This window comes from Alligator mississippiensis, chromosome 8 (assembly GCF_030867095.1).
Source record: "Alligator mississippiensis isolate rAllMis1 chromosome 8, rAllMis1, whole genome shotgun sequence".
Classification (NCBI taxonomy): domain Eukaryota; kingdom Metazoa; phylum Chordata; order Crocodylia; family Alligatoridae; genus Alligator; species Alligator mississippiensis.
Window position 1 is genome coordinate 25623870 of NC_081831.1, and position 23586 is coordinate 25647455.

Below are 23586 nucleotides of genomic sequence, written 5' to 3' on the forward strand. Positions count from 1 at the left end.
AGGAACACTTCAGGAACAGAGAAATGCACACAGCAGGACAGAAAAAGGGGACACGTGAAGGAGGTAGGGACTGGAAGCTCTGCCTCTAAGTCAGTGCCCAGGTCTTGTGCCCTAGTCAAGAATACAAGAGTACACCACCAACCTGTGTTGCTGCCTGACTTATTACACATTAGCCATTGATTAACGCCCTGCTTCTCCCCATAATACAAGGGGGAGATCACAGTGCAGAGATGGGATGCAGCGGAGATGTTACATTACAGCTTAGTTTGCTGAGGTTAATTGCTGTAGGGCATGGCATGACCAATACCCGAAGAGTAGGAGTTAACCACATGCTGGGAGCCAATGCAGGCTGAGGTCCAGCCTATTTGCACTATGGGACTCAGGTACTATCCTGGCTTCCACCACAGGCTCCAAACACTGTACTGCCAGCAAGATCTCCCTTGGCTGTAGTGTGCCCCAGGACTCCTATAGACAGGGAGGATTTCCAGCAAACCCTTCTGTTAAAGGGACACCACCTCATACATCACCATTCATTTAAGGGAGAATACCAACAGCAGTCAGCTACTGGCACTGCTGCACAGACTTGAAAGGCCTTGTTGGTGACCAGAACTCCTCCATGTGGACAGAAGGGGACAGGTGATTTGATGGTTTAATGCTGGTCCCAACTGTCAGCAGATTTGTGCTCTCAAGCATGTACCTAGTCCCTGTTACCCTAGTATCAGAGTGCTCCATGGTCTTTTAGGCCTTTACCCTCCTGACCACAACCCTGGGGGACCACATAGTGCTACTGCTCCATCTTGGATAGAAGGAACCCTGCCAGGGAGAACAGCGGTGCACTCAGGTTGCAGGCTATCAGGGTAAGGGCAGCAGCCCAGCACTTCTACATGTGGACAGGACCAGCCCAGGAGTCGCAACTGCATTGAGAGCACACTCCTGTGAGGGAAAAGGAGGGTAGAGCTGGGCCAGGCCAGGCCAGACCCAACTGCTGGTAGTGGCAGTGAACAGCAAGGGTCCATGGCTGCATGCCAGGAGACTCTCCTGCTCCTGTGTCTGAGGAGACAATGGAGTCATTTTGGAGAAGGGGCTCTCCCCAGGGTGGGGATGCCAAAGTGGGCAGGCAGAAAGACCGGGACACACCCCTCCCACCCCACGTCTCCTCTCCTCCTTGTTCTGGCTTTCATCGCTTCCTGACGATGATAAAACCAAGCTTTATTTCCAATATTGTGGGGGGTGCTACAGGAATATTTAATCTCCCAAAATGGCAGAGCTCTACCAGAAAACCTAGCACACAAGTGGATCTCCATCAAGTCTGAGGGGTGCACCCTGGCCTGGAAGATGCCCACATGACATTGGAGTCAACAGATGTTGGGAACCCATGTCTCTCTGAGGATCTGGACACAACTGATTGGCTCAAGGCCATCCTGGTAGTCAGTAGTTGATCAGGGAATCCAAGCCAGGTCTCTGGGCCCTGAGCCACTGCATCACCATTGTACTCCAGAAGACATAGCTTTCCTCATGGCCCTTTTGTGACCAGTTCAAGGACATGCCCAGGTCACCTTGGAATTGTTCTGTGACCAATGACCACCACCCTGGAGGTGGCTTTCAGCTCCACCTTCTAATGGGAATGCTACACCCATATCGGGTCATTCCAGATGGAACAATGAGGCTGCCCCCAGCAAGGCCACTGGCTCTGACCAGTGAGGATGCCTGGAGTCAGCTGGATGGGGTTGGATCACAGACAGAGTCAGTCTGCTCAGAATGCGACAGGCCCCTTTGGCACAGGATGGGGTTTTAATGCCAGGAACAGAAGACCTAGATGGAGCATGCAGAAGGACTCTGGTCCTTTCAGGCCAGGACCCAGTTCTCACAGAAGGAGCAAGGTTAGACTTGGCCAACTACGCTCAGGGCTTCAGCGGTTCCCACAGACTGGAAATCCACCGGTGGTTTTTAAGAGCAAAGCAGTTGCACAAATTAAATGTTCCTTTGCCAACCCTGGGTGTCCTGGTTTCACTGCCCCTAGGGCCTTGAAGGATGGAACTAGGCTGAGAGCTTGCTCAGCCCTGTCAATGCTGGGGGGCTGCATCACAGCAGCTGTGGTTCAGGAGGGGCCTGGCATAAGACGCAGGAGGGAGTCAGACACAAGGGCTGCATCTGGAGAGTGCAGACACCCAGGGCTTGAGGCAGGGACCGGGGCCAGACCCATCATAAACAGGATCTTCCACATCAGAAGCACAATTGCCAAGTCTGCCAGAAACAGAGCTGGGCGCAGCATTTAAAACCAACACAATGCTGCCTATGATCCTTTCCATTAAAGGGCACAGGAAAGAGTCAGTCATGCTCGTTGTTTCCATGACACCTTCCATTCCCCAAACACTCCGTTCCATCTGGTTCCCCCTGCTCAGCTACAGGCCATGCCTTTTCCAACTACGTGCCTCAGTCCTCCCTCAGGCACTTTCTCTACTCTACACAGTCCTTTTGACATAGCAAGGAACCCAGAACTGGGCATGGTCCCCCCAACTACAGGTCTGCTAATGGAGAACAGGTCTCATGTATGCATCTCCAGAGCTGGGGCAAAGGAGGTTAAGGCCAGGTCTGTGCTGTTCCACACCTGTATGAATTCTAGTAAGGGAGTGCAATTCAAATTGTACCAGAACAACCCCAAATATGGGTGCAGTTGCAGCCAGAAGAAAAACGTCCTATACCAACGTACCCTCCTCACATGGAACAGGTTGTGTCAACACTGGACAGGCTGTACCACTTCAGAGCTATCCCAGTACTATATAGTTAAGCTGTGCTATATTGTACCAGCTGTGTTTAGACCAGGACTTCCCAAAGGATCCCTGCCTACTGTTTACATGTCTCTATTCTCCCACTCAGCCCTTGCTTGGAGTTGCTTGTTAGAGAGCAGCATCCCCTGGCTTTGCTTCCAAGCCGCAACGTCACTTGGCTTCAGCACTGATCACACTTGGCCCTTGCCCACTTCTCTAAGCTCTCTAGGTCATAAGAGCATCAGAAGTGCCAAACTGAGTCAGACCAGTGATCATCTAGCTCATTATACCATTATCCCATCTCTGACAGTGGTAAGTAGTAGATGCTTCAGAAGGAGAGCATATGAACAGCACATATCTAGAGTGATCCAACCCTTCTCATACCTTCCCTGGCACGCACCATCATCAGTGTAAGGATGCCAGAGGAGACATCCCTGGATTATTATGTTTAATAGCTATCAATGGACTTGTCCTCCATGAACCTGTCTAACCCCGTTTTGAACCTGGCTATGCTATCTGCCTCTATAACTTCCTATGTTGACAAGTTCCACAAGTTAACTATGAACTGTGTAAAAAAAGTCTTTGTTTGTTTCCTTTACACCTGCCTCCTGCTAGTCTCAGTGGGTGCTTTTGTCCTTGTATTCTGGGACTTGGTGAATAACACTTCCCTGTTCACTTGGTCCACATCTTTCCCTATTTACAAGACCTGTACCATATTCTGCCCCTGCCTCGCCCATGCCACCCCACTTCTCCTTTTCCAGATGAAGATTCTGAGCTTTGTCAATCTTTCCTGAAATGGCAGCTGCTCTATGCCCCTGATCATCTCCTACTGTTCCACATTGCTCTCTCCTCTCAATTGGAAGCAGCAACTGATGTCAATATATGTTGGTCCAGGCCCACAACCGTTGTACACAGACCCTAATAATCAAACCCCAAAGCTGCTTTGTAGAGCTCCATGGCACCCCGGGAGGAGCTCCTTGGGCAGCTGTAGGAGGAAAGGAAGGACAAGGCCTTTCTAACAAGCAACAAATACACAACAGATGCCTGGCAATAACATACCCATAGAGTGCACCCACTTGCTGCAGCACTTGGAGATTTTGAGCAGAGCAGAGCAGAGGCTGGCACTACCCCTGCTGGCCTAACAGCCCAACCATCCCCTCCAGAAGATGGTATGTGCTTGCATGCTTGCCACTGCCCAAGGGAACTGCAATACTTGTCTTCATACCCAGTCCTATGCACTCACACACATCTGTACAAGTTTCAACTTAAACCCCATAAACAGACAACTCCCACAGCACAGTGCTCCCACTTGGCTTCTCCAGTGATTTAACCAACGGGGAAAAAAACCAGCCCAACTGTTGTACAAGGTCAGCTCAAGAAGCAGAGACCAAGCCTTAGGCACATTCTAGTTCCTTCTGCACAGCCAAAAGCCACTAGTCCAGCCTACCACTCCTGGCATTATTGAAGGATGCAGGCCGAGTCAGTTGGAACAACCCCTGTGAGTCCAACTGTGGCCACTTAAAAAGGTTTAAGGCATCTTTATTAACTACACATGTTCAACAAAGGCTTCCTGCCTTCCCAGCATGGTTCCTCTTCAGAGCTCATCACTCTTCCCCGGCTGCTGGCAATTCCCCTGTTCAGCTGTTTGCTGGAGTGCTAATGAGCCTGCTGTTTCTTCAGCACCCCGGCATGCAGCTCATCAGGCTCAGCCCTCTCAGCGGGTTTATCTTGGTGGATCTAAGTAGGTTAAAGCATCCTCTGTCAGGGCACGTGCCTGGACCTTATGATCCTGCAGCATCCCAAGCGCACATGGGGACAAAGCAGAGGCACGCACAGCACAGGCAACTCCTGCTATGGCCAGTGCAAACCCAGATACCCCAGTGCTGTGCAAAGAACGCCAAGCTCAGAGAGGCATTGGTGACTCAGTGGGAGAGGCCTGTCCAAAAGCAAAATCAATGCACAAGCTCAGGACACAAAAGAAGTCATAATCTATGAGAGATCCAAGGCCAAGGGCCTGACTGCTTGTGGTCCCAGAAAGCCAGCAGCCCTTTGTCAGGGAAGGAAAATCAGCCCCAATATCCCTAACACATTCTAGACAGATATGTTGCATCTCCCAATGCTGTCCTTCCCATTTCTCTTGGACAAGGAGTCCCTCTTCTCTTCTTGCCCTCAAGTGCTACGCAGCCAGAAACAGAAATGAGACCAAACAACAACTGCGCACCAGAATGAACGCACACCGGAAATCTATCAAAGACAGGAATGCCCAATTACCTGTGAGGGCACATTTCTCACAAGAAAACCACTCCCTCCTATCTCTCTTTCCTTTGAGGATCAGGACTCTTACAAAACACTTCCCAGAGACGAGCCTATGAACTCCACTTCAACCTCCTGGATACAAAAAATCATGGACTAAATATAGACCTTGGATTTATGACACATTATAACCTGCCTGACAGCTGACTTCCCAGGTGCTTCTCCACTATTCATCTCCCTTCTCTCCCCCCCCACCCAGCCTGTCTCTCACCCACTGACTCTTCAATCTACATTTTCACTGACTACCTGTCTTATATGCGTACCAGCCCAGCCTCTGGCTTCTTTACTTTTCATTCCATCCAGGAAGAGCACACACCAACTGCTGAAACTTCCTTAGCCTGATGAAGGGTTTTTGAACCCGAAAACTTGCTTAAGAATTGTCCTCCATCTATTTAAGTTGGTCTGATAAAAGAGATCAGATTCACCCAAAGATCCTTGACTACGCAGCCAGAAAGGCACTAAGCAGCAGCTCTGGGTTTCACGGGTTTTGGCGAGCAGGGATGCCGCCATATCCACAGGCCCACGGACTTCACCAAGCACTGACCAGGCACTGAGTAGTTCCACTCAGCACTAACCAGGGAATGAGACGGGCCCCGCGTTCACAAAGCACTTAGGGAGGTGCTAGGGGAATATAAAATTGCTCCAAACTGTGCCAGTCCTCCACCACAAGCCAATCCTTGCGTGGGCCAAGTCAGCAGCCTCCACCCTAGATTTTTACTCTCCATGTGGTTGCTTATTTCCAAAGCAGTGCAAAGGATGTCAGAGACTAAGGGCATGGTCCAGTAGGTCTCAACACTTTGAGACTCAGAAAATGCTAACTCTCAGCTTTCACTCGTTTCTCAACTGCGGAAAAGTAGAGCAATTCTTCTATGGCAAAGAACTTGGACAAACGACAACAGGCCAGAAAGGAATCCATTGTGTCAAAACTAATTTGAAATCTGTAAGTTTATCTTGTGAATGGTGTGGGTGTTTGCACATCTGACAGTACTAATACTGTGCGGCAACCTTCAAAGGATCTCATGGCACCCCGGTTGAGTGTCACTGACATGGACAAGCGAATTACAGTGCATTAAAAGAAGACAGGGACTTCCTACAAAGCAGCTGACTTTAGCTAACTGGTCTTCTGCCCACTCTTACCCTATGGGCAGTAAATGCTAAATGGAGACAGCTTCATTCCATTTCAGTGGGGAATAAATCACTGCACGTTATTACCACAGAGTAAGAGCAGACAGACAATTACATGTCAGCTGCTCTGTGGTAAGTCCAGCCCTTTTTTAAACATGCTTGTTTCTTCATCCTCTGAGTGCCACCTTTGGCACTCCCCCTATCTCCACCTGCTCAGGACAAGCACAGTGTGGAGGGCATCCTGGGCTCAACAGAACCACCCTGCTCCAGGTGTTCAAGCAGTGAAACGCCTGCTCCAACCAAACACACGCTGTGCTGCTCAGACAGGCACAGCTGCTCTGGGGAGAACAAGCTTTCATGAGTAGCTACAGCTGAAGCTGGAAATTCAGCAGCGGTGATGGCCTTTTAGACAATGCTACAACCTACTAGCTTAACAGGAGGGCATTAATACTGCAAGTAACCTGAGACAGAGACCAAACCAGCACAAGAGACCAGGTAGCAATGGTCTGCTGAATCTTTATCGTGAGGTAGGGCCAGATCTCGTGTTGATAAGGGTCAGGGCCAGGGAGAGTTCCAAAAACATGCCCTGCCCTGAATTTTCCATCCTGAATGAGTGAAAGCAAAGCCCCTTTTATCCAGAAGCACCTGACTGCATCCAGCACTGAGTGCACTCAACTCCTGCTAAAGCCAAAGGGTGCTCAGCTCAAACCTCAATGGAACCAAGAGCCTTCAAGACTGAGGCCCTTTGTTCTGAGCAGATGACAAATCTTGGCTTTGTCCAACATCAGGATTTGGTGGCCAAAAACACTGTGCCCTGCCTTCTCTCCCCTCAACCTCCCCACGGCATCTGATGCATTTGAGGGGGCAGGATGGGGTGGGTCCATAACCTCCTGAAACAAAGACAAGGCTGGAAGGTACAAGCAGCCCTGCAGAGAGAAGCACCCATGGTCCTGCCCCTCCTTGCACCTCAGGTCTGGAATGGACACACTGCAGGGCTGCCATAGAGCAGGGAGACATGACTGAGGCCAAGCCACATGGAAGGCACTGCCTATGTACAGTTCCAGCAGGGTGTCCAGTTATGGGCTTGTCACCATCTCCATCTCCACCCAGTGCCCACACACAACAAGGGCTGCATTTAAGTTATGCTTACAAGGGATTCCTCAGTGGGAATGGGTCAGGCTGAGTTGTCCTGGCTCCAGGGGCCACACTGTTTTGAAGACAAGGTGTCTGAAGCCAGCAGTTTCAACTACCTCCCTGATGCAGGGACTTTGTGCAGCACCTAGTACAGGGGTCCTGCCACAGGCCTGAAGCCCTTGAGTACTACCACAATCTGAATCATAAGGTAAGCAAGCTGGCAGAGGTCTGGGCTGGGAAGTAAGAGTGGATGGTTCAGCACAGACCAGCTGCGAGTGCTGCTCATGCCCAGATTAGCCACAGTGCTCAATGCCAGGCAGGATGGACTTCATGTACAAAGTGGGCGGAATCGGAAAGCGGCAATAGCGCGTGGATGCCGGTGCTGACCACATGGAACTACGGCACAGGACTAAACCACACACCAGGGAAGCCACTGCTGAAATGCAGGGAGCCAAGGACTTAACCACATACCAGAGCATCCTCTCTGGGCATTTTCATCAAAGCACCCAGTCAGTGGCACCCATACCAAGGGGACGCTGGAGATGAAGGCACCAGAAAGGAAAGGAAAGTGGGACCCATTAGCACCACAGTCCCCCATCCGCCATGAACAAACTCAATGACAGCAGAGGACAGGAGCAGCCCTCTTCCCAGAGCTGAGCATGGCCTGAAGGGAATCCCACCATGTCGCCAGCTTGCAGGCAAGTTGAGACATGAGTCTGCCACTCCCAGGCATGCTGGGAAGGGCTGTGTCCAGCCTCCCTGTCCAGCTGGGCCTCAAAGATGGAGCCTTTAAAAATAAGGATTAAGGCAAGACACCAACTGTGACTGGATCTGGCACCTGCTTGTCTGGCCCTTGAGGGCCTACCCTCAGTTAAGAGATGTTAAAAGACAAACAGAGCCGTCCTGACCTGATGGGACCAGACCCTGTCCCTGACCCTCACCTGGAAGGAAAAAATAGTCGGATTGCAAGGCATGGCATCACCCATTCCCCTGTTGTGGTAGCACTGGATGTAGGCTCCCAGTGTGTGACCAACTGGGAGCAGGGGCAGAGTCTCCTGGGCTAGTGTCACACTTATCAGCAATGTTCTGGGCACCAGGTGGGTTTACAGACAACATGGACAAGGACCAGACAGGAAGCCGGTCAGTGCAAAAAGCTCTTGAGTGTCCATTCCAGACCTCTCCTGGCTGAAAACAAAGCTCTGGATGCCCACTGTGTCCAGGCTGTCTGTGACCCCCGAAGGCACAGGGGTGCAAAAAGGCTGGCAGAGGAACACTGCTGCAGCAGAGGGAAACACAGATTACATGAGGTCTGAGCCCTCAAAAGGGTGAGATCCTACCCCCACCACCCCACCCCACTTTGGATGACTAGGCCCAAAAGGCTACAACATTGGATTTCATCTCCTTGCAGAGATTCCCTGATAAGCTGTTAAAGATGAGAGCAACATCAGCACTAATGAGCTGGACATTAACAAGGGAGCTTGGGTGGACCAGCTTTGAAGAGTCAGGAGCAGATGTGGGAATGAGCTGTAGAGAAAGATAATAGGACAGAGCCTTCAAGAGCGAGTGGGATGGGCTGGCACAAGGGCAGGCATAGGGACAAGAGTGCAGATGAGAGGGGAGCTACCACCCTGGCACCTGGAAATTGGAGAAAATGCCATGTGGGAAGGGGCCTCATGGATCACCGAGTCCTGCCCTGACCACAATAGCAGGCACCACACATCCCCCTACACCAGGCACTTGCCCTCCCCCACTCTCTGCACAAGGGCACACCATATATTCACAACCCAGGAGAGCACCAAGAGCTCTCATGCACTAGACATGGGTTCATGCGTGGCACCCTTTTCTCTGGCTGCCAGTACCAGAGGGAAAAAAAACCCCAAAAATGAAAAAAACCACACCCCCAGCCAGGAACCCAGGGCAAGGAGGGGTAACGCACCCAGGACAGTCAGATCATTAGCTACCTCCTTTCCCAGGGACAGATCTGCTTTACTCAGTTCTTCACAGGGAAACAGCTGGAGGAGAGGAAACACTGCACAGAGAGTGGCAACCAGAGCATGGCTTCCCCCAGCAACAGGCCATGCCGAGCCCATGAGCTGCACGTCAGGGAAGGAGGCAGCCATGCTGAATTCTACAGTATGTCCACCTACCAGCAAAGATCCCCTGAGCCACATGAAACCAGTGAGGTCACGCAGCCCAGCACGGGACTGTACCATGAGCTGACATACAGCACTCCACAGAACAGCTGAACTAAGACTAACACCTGTAACATGGCATCCACTCAAGAGTCCCCAGAGTCACCAAATGCTGATGGAGCCCCAGGACCCAGCTGGGACCAGCAGCAGCTCTGAGCAAGGAGTCTAGCAGGCAGATTGCTGGAGGTGCGTGGAGCTTCAGGTCCCTGTCTGTAGTGCTGAATGTTGAGATAATTACCCGCTACTAGAAGCCCAAAGTGAGCACACTCCCAGGACTCTATTCCAGTTGTGCCCAGCATCTCGGCTTTGTCAAGCCAGGACAGTCATTCTGCAACTGCTCTTCCCTTCTCCGAAACTCTCAATGGGGAAAGACCTCAGCCAAGGGAAGGAACCCAGGGCCATCCCAGTCCAACCCTTGATGCTGCCTGCCAGCACTCCCCACACCCTGGGAAAAGCCCCGTCCAGGATCGCCAGGAGTGGAAAAGCAAAGCGGCTGCAGGACAGCAGCTCCCCTTCACCCACAGCAACCAATGCAATGCCATAAGGAGCTGCTGGTGGAACAGAGCTTGTACCACTAGGTGCCTTGGGGGACAGGTTTGGCTAGGAGGACTGTGACCAAATGGGTCTGGAGTCAAGTTATCGGGCCCCTCGTAGTCAGGGGCTGAAAGGAACAACAGAAAAGGTTCCTGCCTTTTCCTCCACACCAGCAGGGAGCAGGGCCAAGGCCCCAGAGGAGGAGAGGCCTAGACCACCCCATCATCACTGCTGGGAAAGACCGGGGGGGGGGGAAGGGCCCTGCCCCAGATCTTGCTCATTTTCAGGTGGGCAGAAGTGCCGATGAACATGAAGCCCCTCCCTCACTCCATTCCTCTCTGATGGCTGCAGAGTCCCTCTCTCTCTCCCCAGCCCAGATTAGCCAAGCATCTGACCATCCTCTCCCATGGATGCTGCCAGAGCACCAGGACCCAGCAGGCACCAAGTGACAACTGTCCCTATGTGGCAAAGCAAAGCAAAGCAACCCCAACACAAGCTTTGCCACACCCTGCGAGGCTCCAAACAGCACCCCCCTTGTCCATCCCCTGTGCAGACCCCAGGTGACACCAAGACACCTGCAGAGCCAGGGGCACGCTGCAATTCAACCTCACACTGTGCTCATCTTTAAACAACAGCTGACCATCGCCGCTACGGAGGCTTCAAGCCTCCCTCCCCACTGCCTGGGAGGAGGCCCTGTGCACTGTCCAGCCTGTCCCGCACAAAACATACCTGCCACCTCGTGTGCTTCCAGAGCGACGTCAGGTTCCTGGCGTGACAGGGGTGAGAAGTAGTCTGGGTCGTCTTGCAGGCCGCATCTATCAGTGCCAGCAGGCCCCTTTGTGTCCTGGCTCATGACCAGCCGGCTCTCTGGGGCATAGAAGGCAGGCTTCTGGAGCTCAGTCCTGCCTTCCCCAGATAGCCCAGATAGAGCTGTGCTCTCCAGAGGCGTTCTCGCATCATTGATAAATGTGGCTCTTTGCTTGTCCCCTTGGGGGCACTCTTGGGCAGTAAAGCTCTCTTTGCTGGGCTCTGAGGTCATCAACATGGCCCTTCCTCCATCACCCAGGTGTGTTGTCAGCTGCTCTGTGGGAGGAGGGACAGACTTCTCCATTCCTCCCCCGATTCCAGTGTCACTTTTGAGAGCTGAGCATCAGGACTTGCATGTGGCCACTGCCACTGGGACCTACAATGAGAGGGAAAGGCAGAGTCAGAGTATGGCAAGGCCATGGCCACTGCTGATGTTCCACAGCCTCAAGCCACCCAAAAGCAGCAGTTCCTACCGCACCCTGTGACCCAGCAGCCTCTCCAGCCACAGCCCATTGAGGACAACTGCTCTACGACGGGTCCACCTGCCAGCCAGAATCCTTCTGTAGGCTCAGTCACCTGCACTGAGGTGTGAACTGTCTGCTTGGGTTCATGCTCCTAGAGCTACAGGATCCTGCAGAATGGCTTTGCCTGAACTTATTGGAAATCATGGCTCCTCCAGCCAATCTCGCTGCCAGGCTCCTGAGCTACCCAAGTCTGGGGATGCCACAAGGAGAGGTGGAAGGGCTTGGGAGTGGGGAAGAATAGTGCCACTTGCACTAAGACCCTGGGGCAGTGCCAGGTGCGTCACCATAGTAGTTGAACATGCTTCACAAGGCTTCTTGTTCTTCTGCAGGCCCTGAGTGAGCACAGAACAAGGGGACAGGCTGACAAACTAAGGCAGGTCAGGGCAAGAGGGCAGGGAGAAGCTTTTGACACCCCACCTCCCCTCACACCAACAGCCTCGCTGTCTCGGGAGTAACACATACTGCCCACACCACAGTCCCCATCATTTTGCATTGACAGACCAGAGACTCCCGACCTTCAGAGCTATCCACAGCCAGGGACCATTTAGCCACACAAAGCTGCCATTGCAGAAGCTCATGCTCCCCAGCTCCCAGCAACACTGCCCTTCCTGCCACCTGCTCTACCACAGCTACCCTGGTGGGGGCTAACCACACAGGGATGGCCACTACTCTTGGAAGGCTCTGGGGACCACAGCCAGCTCCTGAACACATTCCAACAGCAGCAGAGAGTCAGTGCTACCTCTGAGGAGCAAGATGCAAAGTGGAAGGATGCCCAGAAGAAAGGGCATTGTGCGGGGAACCAGCAGGCACTTCAAGGGCTCTGCTGGCATTCACAGCCATTGTGTAGCACATTAGTCACCATCACATGGCCCGAGGGGCTCACTGTCCTAGAGAGCTGCATGCACGAGAGAATGAGTCTCAACTGCTCTGGCAATTGGGAAAACAAGCAGAATTGAGGCCTCGGCTAGCACACTGCTAGAAGGGTTGTGTGTGACTGTTGTGATTGGGGCAACAGTGGTGATGACTGCTCCCCTCTGAGCATGGTGGACCCAAAGCCATCCAGCCAGCTCCCCTCCCCCCAGAGACAGCTGGCTCCCATCTCCTCATCAGAATTGGCCAGACAGCAAAAAGAACAGACAGGGTCCATGCCGAGTCCACAGGAAAAGCAGTGACACAGCAACAAGCCACTAGCAGGGGTGAGCTGAAGTACACCGAAGAGCTGGGGAGGAGTGATGCCTGCCCTCCATCACCCTGAGCTGACCCGGCTGGAAACAAGCACATCCGGATCCAGGATGAACAAGAGATAGTACCAGTAGAATGCTCCAGTGAGCAAGAGAAGGCGGTACACAAGGAAAGAAAATGAAGGAGCTAAATATACTCTGTCAAGGAAGAAGACCAGTGAGGGAGATGAGCCGAGTCTATAAATACCTTCAAGGTAACAATGTAAACGAAGAGCAGGATTTATCTGCCGTCTCACAAGAGGCTGTTCCCGTACAAGGAGCAATAGCCTGGGGCCAAGGAGGACCTTTACACCAGTGGTACGTTCTCACCAGGCAGAGACAGCTTCCAACCATGCAGTGTCAGGGAACAAGGGACCTGGCAACCACCTGTCCTTGGTCATCACAACTAGAGTCCAGCCGTTGCATACATGCTCATTTTGGAGATCCCTGGAGATGGCTTGTGCTTAAGGATGCCTGTTAGAGAAAAGCAGCCAGTACAGCCACTGCCCAGGAACCTCAAGATGCCATCTCATCTGTACTAGCAATCTCCGCCTGCTCTTCAGCACAGCTGTGCTCACAGCAAAAGGCACTAGACTGGGAGCATCAGGTGTTTCCCTGCCCAAGCAAGTGCCACCCATGAAGCCAGGGTCATTGGGCAAACCTGCTCCTGCCTTGTCAAGCCAGAGAAGTCTCCACGTGTGGTGGCCTCCTCTGTAGCCATTCCGTTCTTCCAGCTGGGACCTAACTGTTGTGCAGCTCCCTCCAGCAGTGTCAGGAGCCTGGACTCCTCTTCCTTGTTCTGTCCTGGCTGGCATGCAGACTTGAAGGGAGCTCTCTGGCTTCACTGGGATCCATCCCCAGGCCCAGCTGCAGCTCCTTGTATAGGGAGGAGCAAGGACCTGCTGAAGCATCTTCCTAGAATCGTTCTGGTTCCTGCTGAGCTCTTGCCAAATGAATCCCTGGATGGGCTATTTTTAGCGTTTTAGGATTTAGATGCATCCCTCGGGAATACATATAATCTCCAAGAGCCCCACCCTCCCCCTCCCTCCCCACCAGTCTCCCACTCATGGCATGGACCCAATGTCTCAAAACCATGACAGGCTCATGGGAGTTCTACAGGGCTCCCTGCCCTGCCAAGAGGGAGGTGCAGGGCACAAGACACCTCTGATGCCATCGCTGACAGATGGCAGAGGGTGTTCCATTCCTTCTACCCAGGTATCACCTTTCCTCTCTGTGTCTGCTGAGAACAACTGGATGTGGGGGGTGCCATGTGGGGACCGGTGCATGGACAGCTGTGTCGCCAGGACAGCCCCAGCACCTGCTTGCAAAAGCTGCTGCCCAGAGAGGGAGGTTCCTGTTCTGCTCCAGCAGAGCCCCTTCCAAGCAACTGCCACCCCAGCAGTGAGCACCAAGGCTCTCCAGGTTTCACTCCAGACATACGGCCCTTCTGCCTGGCCCTGACCACAGATGAGCTTCTATAGGGCCTGGCGGTATCACATGGAGTGACCAAGACTCCAGGTAAGACTATAAACATCTGCTGTGGAACATGGAGCCAGAGCAATAAAATAAATGCTTCTGAGCTTCAAAGCCCTTTGCATACGTTAACCAATCAGATGGGAGGATCAGACAGTGACCAATTACACCCTTCACTCACCCCACAAGTCTGAGCTCAGCAGACTCCTGGACTCTCCACCAGCTCTGTCATCACTCAGACTCTTGTCCAAGTTAACATCTAGAGCACCGATTTCCCACCTTTTTCATTTATGGACCCCCTAAAAATTTCAAATGGAGACACAGATCCGTTTGGAAATTTTGAATGGAGCTGCAGACCCCTTTGAAAGGTAAGTGTGGGTATTCACATACTTTTGGTTGATCATAGTCATCTTTTGTGGACCCCTTAGACATAGTCTGCAGACCTCCAGGGGTCTGCAGACCACAGATTGAAAACAACTGTTCTAGAGCCAGTAACACCCACCATGCTCTATGTACCACAAGCTGTGGGAGGGAAGTGGCTGGGAAAGGGACAGCCTGCTGGGGGCTGGAGCAGGGTCAGCAGGGCAAGAAGAGTTCAGAGCACTGTGCTCCTAGAGGTTGGGGATGGGGCACTAGGAGAGCTGTGTTTCAAGGCCTGCTTGGCTCTAGAGTCAGAGAGAGGGATAGAGGCAGGACAGGATCTATGCAGCCAAAAGGTACCACAGCAGATCCCATGAGGTTGTGAGTGAAAGGATGGGCTGGGTGAGGATGCATCCAAATCAGCCTTGTCAAGGGTGGGTCTGTGAGATGAGAAACCCCAAGGGCCCTTACATTCACACAAGCAGCAGGCTTCGAAAGGGAACTCCACCTCTGATGGGAACAGCTGGGAAAGGGACAGCTCACAGGCTAGGGAGTCCTGCTGTAAGAACCCCAGCATAGGCAGTCTGACCTAGCGAGTAGGCCACAAGGGGAGGGCTAGAGACAGGACTTAGGGGACCAAGAGCCCCACAGCAGGAAGGAAGGAGCTGAAGTTTGAGTTACCAAATCCACAGGACAATTCTAGAGGCCAAAACAAGGTTCTGGAGTCAGGGACCAAGCTATTAAAGCCAAGCCAAGTTCCCAAAAGCCAGAATGTGGCTCTGCTTCTGAGCAGGATCAGACACCAAGAGAGCACAAGATCCAGTGAGGCTTCCCAGAGACCTGCGAGGAAAACCACTGGCTGGATTGCAGCCTGCTGCCAATAGGTGAATTTAAATGGTTGCTGGAGACTGTAACATCTCCAATCAGGAAGCCCTAACAGTGACCAGCTGGTTCATCAGCCTGGGTGGGGCTGCCAGTTAAAGCCTCTGGAAGGTTTGGCCAGCTGGTGAATCAGGGCTGGGCTGCTCGCAGGGGACCCTGGCACCAGGATGCAGCACTGGAACCCAGCAAGTTTCCCTGGGCGCCTGGGGGCTTTGGAATCTGACAAAGGCAAAACAAGAGCCAGAATCACAAGCCACAGCCATGGCAGGACTGCTGCTGCTGTTGTACAGGCTTTAGTGATGAAGAATCTACCCACACCCTGGGCTTACTGCACAAAACCCAGCCTACACCTCCTGTTCACAGGGGCATTCTGTCCCAGCCTGCAGGTACCAGCTGGAGACGGGTATTGTCCTCAGTAACATCCAAATGTCATCCCCCCCCTCAGCTCCATCCAAAGACACTCAGACAGCCCCGGGCCCAGTGGAAGCAGGTGCATCCCTAGCAGAGCAAGTGCGCACCACTGGCCCCCAGCTGGATTTGAGTCTTGGGCAATGGCCCTGTAGCCTATAAAACAAGCAAAGCCTTGCAGGCCCTAAAAGCATGTGAGAGGATGGAGAAGCACTGACAGCAGTAGGGCATGGGAATGCCTGATGATGCAGCAGCCTGGCTGACCGTGGGGGAAGGAAAGAGGAACAGAGGCAGGAACCCCATGGTAGGGCCCTGGCCCCAAGGTGCAGTGACAGCTCCAGGCTCACCCAGCTTCCCCTGCCAGCTCCTCCCGGTGTGGGGTGGGTTCTCCCCTCAGGAAGCCAGCATGTGATGCAGTCCCATGATGGTGCCATGCCTAGCACACCCCACAGGCCACCTGCTCACTTCCAGCCAGCTGGCAGGGAAGGCCTGTAGGCTCTGTCAAGCCCCAGCTGTGAGGAGGTAGCAGATCTGGCTCCATATTAGCTTCAAGGGACAGGGCTGGAGGTTGCCCCTGGCAGGCGGTGCAGCCAGCCCTTGGGGTCACAGATGGACACCACACAAACTATGAGCGGAGACCAGGAGCAGGGTCTTCTAATCCACTGCAATTGCTTCAAGTTGGCAAGTGCAACCAGACCTCATCTCTCTTCCAAATGACACTGACAACGCCCCCCCCCGCCCCCCCCACCATGCTTCTGGACTACCTGGGAGCCTGCCAACAAAGCCTGCCCTGCCCTGGACCCGCCACCAGGGACACACCACATTTCCAGGCAACATCTGGGCCCTAAGCACAGCTATTTCTGTTTCCGTAATGCTTGTGTTTGCTGCTGCATTTCTCAGGAGGCCCCAAGACCCCTGACAAGGAGCAAATTGGTGCTGTTACACAAAAAGGGACTGTCCAACTTAACCAGACCCTGGGCTGGTTCACAAGGAGGCATGTGGGAGACTTGTTTCCCTTCCCCAGGGACTGTGCAGAAACAAAGCACACCCAGGCATGCCGAACACTGAGCAGTACTACCCCCACACCCTTGTGTAACACACCCTAGACCTCCCTTGTGCTCCTAGAACGTAAGGTGCCTGCAGGAGGCAGCAGTGGCCCTAGGGGACATCCTTCAGAGCAGCAGGATTTTGCCCTAGCAGCTCTTGCAGCACACTCGGTGGCCATTCTTGCCAGCAGTCAGCATCTTTACAGGGAGCCCCTTCCCTGTCTGGGGGCACAGCACCATGCAGTGTGAGCCAGGGCTGTGTGACCACTACACAGGAGAGCTGGCAAGCTGAAAATGCCCAACTCAGCAACAGGAACTTGGCAGTCAGAAATCACTTGCCCAGATGCCCAATCCACATAGCACATAACCACCTCAGAAACGACAGGACAGACTTAGTGGATGCCTTCATCCAGGCCCATTTGCCACTCACTGACACCTTGCATTTCACCTGCTCTGGGGACCCCAAAGCAAGAGGCCTCAGAATTAGGCACAACTGGGTCAGACAAACACATCCTGGGAGCTGAGCGGAAAGCCCCAGGCTTGTCCTTATTCATGATCTCCCACAAGTGGGGCTGGGCTGGGGTAGCTACGGCAGAACAAACCCATTTAATTTGCACATCTGTGCAAAGACCCAGTGATGCAGGCCAGCCCTAAGCCACACTAGTCCATTGGCTAGACAAAATCAATGGGGTTGCCTGGAGGTTTGGGGCCTAGAAGTCCCATGGAAGCCCTTTGTGTCCTGCTCCTGCCAATGTCCAGGCTCAGTGTGGACCATTGGAGAAAGGCATTCAGCCAGCCCAGGGAAGAGCAGGACTGTGAGCTCCCCATCGCTGGTCCTGGCAAAGGCTCCAGTGGCCCTCAAGTCAGGGAGGGCCATTCTGGTTTTGCTAGCAAAGGTGCTGCATGCCTTCTTTCCTGCTCTGCCTTGCCAGAAGCTCTCCATAGAAACAAGTTGACAAGGAGTGTCCCTATTTTTTCCTCCTCCAACACCTGCTCAGTTGTTTTCAACCCAGTAGGCTGCAGGGGAGGAAAGAACATTAGATGGGCCCACCCCCATCTGCCCATGCATGTGAGAGGATGCCAGCATGGCTCCTTGAAGTGCGACAGCCGATCTGTATTCCTCTGAGGTAGGAGAGACCCATCACCCGGCCCCACCAAGCTCGCTCACTCTCCGAGACCTGCAGAGGCCCCATCTTGGGACTTGCCATACAACTCCAGCCGCGTCCATTAAATGCAAACTTGATATTTAAGAAGTCTTTCTCTTCTCCCTTCTCAGAGTCTCACTGCTACTGCCCCACCCCCAGGCACAGACACACACCTGCCCTACTACCCCAGGTTGGCGCACACCCCTTCCATGACAGGTAGCAGCAGCAACCCTCCCCCTACCCAATTTACCCCACAGAATGGGGACAACTGAAATGCGAAAATGGTTGACTACTAGTCACCGACTTTCTCCCAAGAGCCAGGAACACTGCTACTCTCCCAAGCCACCTGTGCTGGGTGGCTCCAGGCTTCCCCATATCTAGTACCTCCTTCAGGCTCCAGGTTCTCTGCAAGAGCATCCACAGGTAGAAGCACCCCAAGGAAAGGACAAGGAGGGAAAAAAACAAGAGTGGCTCACAGGCCAGATCCTGCAGAAGGACTAGCCTGGCCAGTCACCTCCAAGAGGCACAGACGGAACCAGAGCCACCAGTCAGGGGGACGTGTGGGGGATAGGCTGTGGGGTGGCAAGTGCTTGGAGAAAGAGCAGCTCAGGTGGCAAGGAAGAGGCAACAGGGGCACAAGGGAGATACCTGAGGCCTCAGCTTGTGAAATGGGATAAAACATTTACTCCATCAGCCCTGGCACTTCCACAAGATCCTGAAGACCTGCCCCATGTCACAGACAAGCTCATGTTGCTCGATTAAGACTGCTACTCAATAGAGGTGCACCAATATATCGGTTGCCTGTTGAATCGGCACCAGTAAAAGGGGAAATGACATTTGGCTATCGGCTTTTTTTGGCCATTGTAGCCGGTAATGTTTACCAATAATTATGCCTTCTGGCCAGGGCCCTGGACACCTGGATTCCCTCTCCCATGCAGGGCCAGGGTTCCCTTGGAAAACGGCTGGTTTCCCCTTGCAGACAGGCAGCACTCGATTCTGTAAGGGGTCCTGCTTGGGGCTGCTGGGAACGAGACACAGGGGGCACCGTGTGCATGTGTGTGGCCGCACGTATGTACGCGGTCAGGAATATAGCCCGGCAATGTGGAGAGCAGCTCCCTGCAGGTAACTGTAGGGAGAGAAAGGGATTGGGGGGTGCTGATTGAGGCCCCATGGTGAAGGAGGGAGGTAGGGAAGGAACAGGGGCTGGGAATGCTGCCCAGCCAGGGCAGTGGATGGGACCTGGGGCCAGGGCAGGATGGAGCCACGGGCAGCTCGTCCATAGGAGGTGTATGGGTGGGGGAGGACAGACAACCCCCCCGTGGGACACAGGTGCTTTCCAAGATTTGTGCATGGGGTGGATGCAGGCAGCTCACTGTGGGCTGTGGGCTCTCTACTCTGCTGCCTTTCCCTCAGAAGCCCCACAGGAGCCACGTGCTCCCTGCCTACCCAGCAGCAGTGGGAGGATAGGGTTGAGTTGTGCCTCCCACTGCTGGGCAGGCAGGGGGTGCGCAGCTGGCACAGGGCCCCAGTGCAAAGACAGCAGAGTGGAGAGCTTTGGGCCCACAGCAGGCAGCCTGCATCTGCCCTCATCCCACTCAGCTCTGCTCCGATTAAAAGCATTCCTGTGCTTGAAAATAGTGGTGGCAGTGCTTGAACTAAAGTTCGTTTGACAAGCTTTAGTTCAAGTGCCCCTGCCGCCATTTTTAAGTGCCAGGACACTGATACATGTGATATAGGAGACTGCTGGAGCATGCTCCCCCCCCTCAAAAAAAAAAAAAAGAAAAAAAAAAAGAAAAAAAAATAGTGTATGTCAGTACTTTAAAACGCCTTGCATTTTAAAGTAAATCGGTTACTGGATCGGCATCAGCTGATATGGTTAATAATCAGCTATCGGTATTGGCCAAGAAAATCGTTATTGTGTACCCATGTTACTCAGACAGATGGCACCTGTGTGACAAGGGGGATGGTCGGAGAGTTATGGTGCACGCTGGCTGACCCAGCAAGGGATGTCACCTGGATCACTTAAACTAGGGCTGTCCAACTGGTGGCCTATGGGATGATTTGCAGCTTCCAGGTCCCTCCATTGCTCCAGCTGAACCAGCAGTTGGGTCTCTGGGCTCCCGCTCCAACTTCTGACTTCTACGTCCTGCCCTGCCCTTGCCCCAGGGGGTAGCACAGCCCAGCCCAGTGCCAAGGGAGCCCACAGCCCAAGTTGGCACAATGCAGCCAGCATTGGGGGTGGAGGTGGGGAGGAGCAGAGGAAAACACTTGCACACACAGTGCAGTTGGGGGGGGCAGAGATGTGTGTGGCACACAGACAGGGGGTGGGACCTGTGGTTCATGCTGGCATGTCCCATGCAACATGCAGCCCCCACCCACTTAGAAGTGGATTTAAACCTACTTTAAACCATGCAACCTCAATGGTTGCTACAGGCAAAGCTATTCTATGGGTGCAAACAAAGACAGTGATTCTGACATCGCATCAAATGGGAATTCACATGGAGTGTGAAAGTCCCCAGAGCAATCCCCCCCTTCATGGGAAAGTCATATGGGACTGGGGTGAGGCTAAGAGGGGCTCCCCGAAGATTCTCATCCTCTGAGGAACCACTGATGATCAGCTAGATGCCTCCCAAGGACCTGAATGGCAGGAAATGTCCCCTAAAGCCTCACTAATAAGAGCATTTAGCAGAGGAAGGGGGCTTTCTTCTCCCAGAGCTGGAAGGGGAGAGGCATGTGCCCACAAGGGAGGCCTTTCTTCTCTGCTGCTTCTCTGGTGGTGGCTCCAAGGCTAGGCTGGCTGGGGAATTCAGCACTGAGCGCTTGGCTGCAAGGGGCTGCGCTTATCTGAGCTGTGCTGGTGTTAGCATCTTCAGGGAATTTGGCTCCAGGGTTTTCCATGATGAAGAACTTACTGAAGGATTTGACAGGGGAGATTCCCCTTCCCAAGCTTTTGGCCTGCAGCAGAATCAGCAGCAATACAGCAGCAATACAAGGCTCCAGAGCCACCTCCAGGGTTAGGATCACCCAGCATTTCATGTGACATGCTGGCCTCCATCTCCATAAGGGGCTGGCACACCAGGCACATTACCCAGGCAGCCATCCCAGAGGCCCTCCTGCTCCCAGGCACACCAGCGGGCCTGTTCTTCAGAGCAGGCTGGTGGGATCATGATGGGGTATAACAACATATAGCTCTGCATCATTGCAGGTCATTGGGTTTTTCCAGCTGCTCTCCACTTGCCCTCATCACTAAAAAAAACCCCTGGCCCTTGGGTAGCAGAAGCCAGGTTAAAAACATCACTCATGTGTAAGTGAGGCCCATTTCCATGGAGAAGCCAGAGCAATGGCACAGAAACAAGCCCCTGCAGCTGCTACATCAGGATGTACCCAGAACCCAAGGACTATTTGACTGCCAACATCCTTCACTCCTTTGCTGCCGGGTGCCAGTGCCAGGACAGCATGGGATACATGGACAACCCCTGTGGCATACACATATTCTTGCTGCAAATGACTGCTGGGATAGGAACAAGGCATCAAAGCCTCTTTCCCCAAGCAGCAAACTACCCAGGAAGAGGGGCCTTGCCTGGTATGAAGCCCAGCGCAGCCTCCCAAGCCAATGCCTGCAATCCTCCTCTCTCAGCTGCCAGCCTGTCTGTTCCTGCCAACCCAGCGTGCCCCTGGGCAGCCAGGGCTAGGTTCCCAGTGTTGGAATGCAAGACGTGCAAAGGATCAGCAGTCAAGAGCCTGCCTAAATGAGAGATGAATTTCCCCATGAACAGCGTGGGATCTGCAGGAGGGGAGCAGGCCTCAGAAGCCAGCGGCTTCCTGCCCCAGACAGCTCCAAGTACACTTACTGATAACTCCTCCTTGAAGTACTGTCAATGTGCCTGCCGCCCCAGCCCTCCCATTCCATCAGATCTCTTTGCTTCCCTTCCCAGGCCATCGACAACCGTCACTTCAGGCATGTCACCAGCACAACCCACTACCTCACTCCTGCTTCAAGCACCACAGCCTCGCATGCACTCCACCTAGAAGCCTCTCTGGTCACTCCTCCTCTCTGGAGGGAACCAGTAGGCACAGACCCCCAGGCTCCTAACAGCCAAGGACAGGGAAGCTGTAGCACTCTGTGCCAATCCAAGAGATGCCCAGACACCATATGGGTGGCCAGGGCATAGAACACACTGCCGATCCACCCCCAGCTCCAGACAGTCAGCCCACGAGGGGTTCCCTCTGTGCACGGCCACACTGTGACTACCAGCACCAGCTGTCAGAGTGAGGGCACAAGCACTAGCCCTTACAGGGCCCCAGTGCTGAGGCATGGCACCACTTGAACCACGTCTGCTGGCTCACCTCCACCAGACAGAGCCAGGCCAGTGCAGGAGAGGAAAGTGCTGGGGTGGCAGACACGAGGCATCATGCCCTGTGGGCCAGCCCTGCTGTACGCGAGGCATTCCTACCCTGTGCCTCACAGCAACATCTCAGGAGCATGTTGTAGCAGCACTGGACACTGCTCAGACCTGGCTCTGCCTGCCCGTCACACTCCCAGGCTGCCAGCCCTTCGCAACAGGTGGAGGTTAGGCCCTGGCGACCACAAGGCCAGCTGTGCTGCCTCCCCCTTGCCAGGCACAGCACCTGCCCCCCAGGTGCTGAGGCTCCCCAGGCACCAGCCCCCATCGTCCTGCCCAGCTCCAGCCCCCAGCACCTGCTGCTCCCCACCCAGGCACCGCATCCTGCCAGCCCAGCTCCCTGCGCAGCTGACACACGGGCACCTGGATCCCTGCCCCACAGCATCCTCCGCTCCCCACGTGGATGTGGGGCTCCCAGCCCCCTTCAACCGCTTCTTCCCCAGGCGCCTGGGTCCACGCCCCACCGCATCCTCCAGCTGCCAGGCACTGCCCCTCGCTGCCCTGCCCCGCCGGGGCCCCGTCCTGCTGCAGCCTCGGCGGCTTGCCCCCTCCCGGCGACCCAGCCCCGCCCCCACCCCGGCGCCCGAGTCCTCGCCCCGCTGCATCCTCCGCCCGGACACCTGGGACCCTGCCTCCCGCCCCGGCACCGGCCCCGGCCCCCGGCTCCCCGCCCGGCCCGGCCCGGCCCGGCCCGGCCCGGCCGCACCGCGGGTTCAGCACCCCGGACGGGGCCGGGCCGGGCCGCGCTTTGTCTCCCCGCGGGTACTCACCGGTGGGGCTGTGTCGCCTTCGCCGCCGCCTCCCCGGGGACGCGGGGGTCGGGTCGGGTCGGGTCGGGTCGGGCCGGGCCGGGCCGGGCGGGCTCCTCAGCGGCCCCACGGCAGCCGCCGCCCCCTGCCCGGCTCCGGCCTCCACAGCAGCCGCCGGCGCGCGGGGGACATGGCCCCTTTAAATCCCCCCTCCTTCCCCGGGGCCCGGCCAGTCCCGCGGCTGCCGCTGCCTGCGCCGCTCCGGCCGCTCCCCCGCCCCCCTGCCCGCGGCGGGGCCCGACTACGTCATCGGCAGCGCGACGGCGGCGCCGCCGCCGCCATCTTGGACGAGGCAAGTGCCAGGGCCGCGGCGCGGCCTCCTGCTCCCCAGCGCCGCCATCTTGGGAGAGGCACAAGAGGCATTTTCCCAATCCCCGGCGCCTTGAGATGACATCGAAATCCCAACCGCCATCTTAGGACAGGCACGGGAGGCAATCCGCTTC

The 23586-nt window shown here is 54.6% G+C and overlaps 1 protein-coding gene across 10 annotated transcripts in view; it reads right to left on the reverse strand.

Annotated features, from left to right (window-relative positions):
* The window catches only part of WIZ (WIZ zinc finger), a 117913-nt gene extending 94570 nt beyond the window's left edge, over window positions 1-23343 (reverse strand). For 3 of the 10 annotated variants that reach the window (XM_059732453.1, XM_059732452.1, XM_059732451.1), the window contains exons 1-2: window positions 23105-23295; window positions 10796-11249 (exon numbers count right to left, since the gene is read on the reverse strand). In XM_059732453.1, coding sequence (XP_059588436.1) covers window positions 10796-11177 — 382 coding nt within the window. In that variant the 5' untranslated portion in view covers window positions 11178-11249; window positions 23105-23295. Of the gene's footprint in view, window positions 1-10795; window positions 11250-23104 lie in introns of those variants that run through there. The other 7 variants (XM_059732457.1, XM_059732455.1, XM_059732456.1 and 4 more) reach the window with 6 other exon arrangements.
* Window positions 23344-23586: the final 243 nt, after the last annotated feature.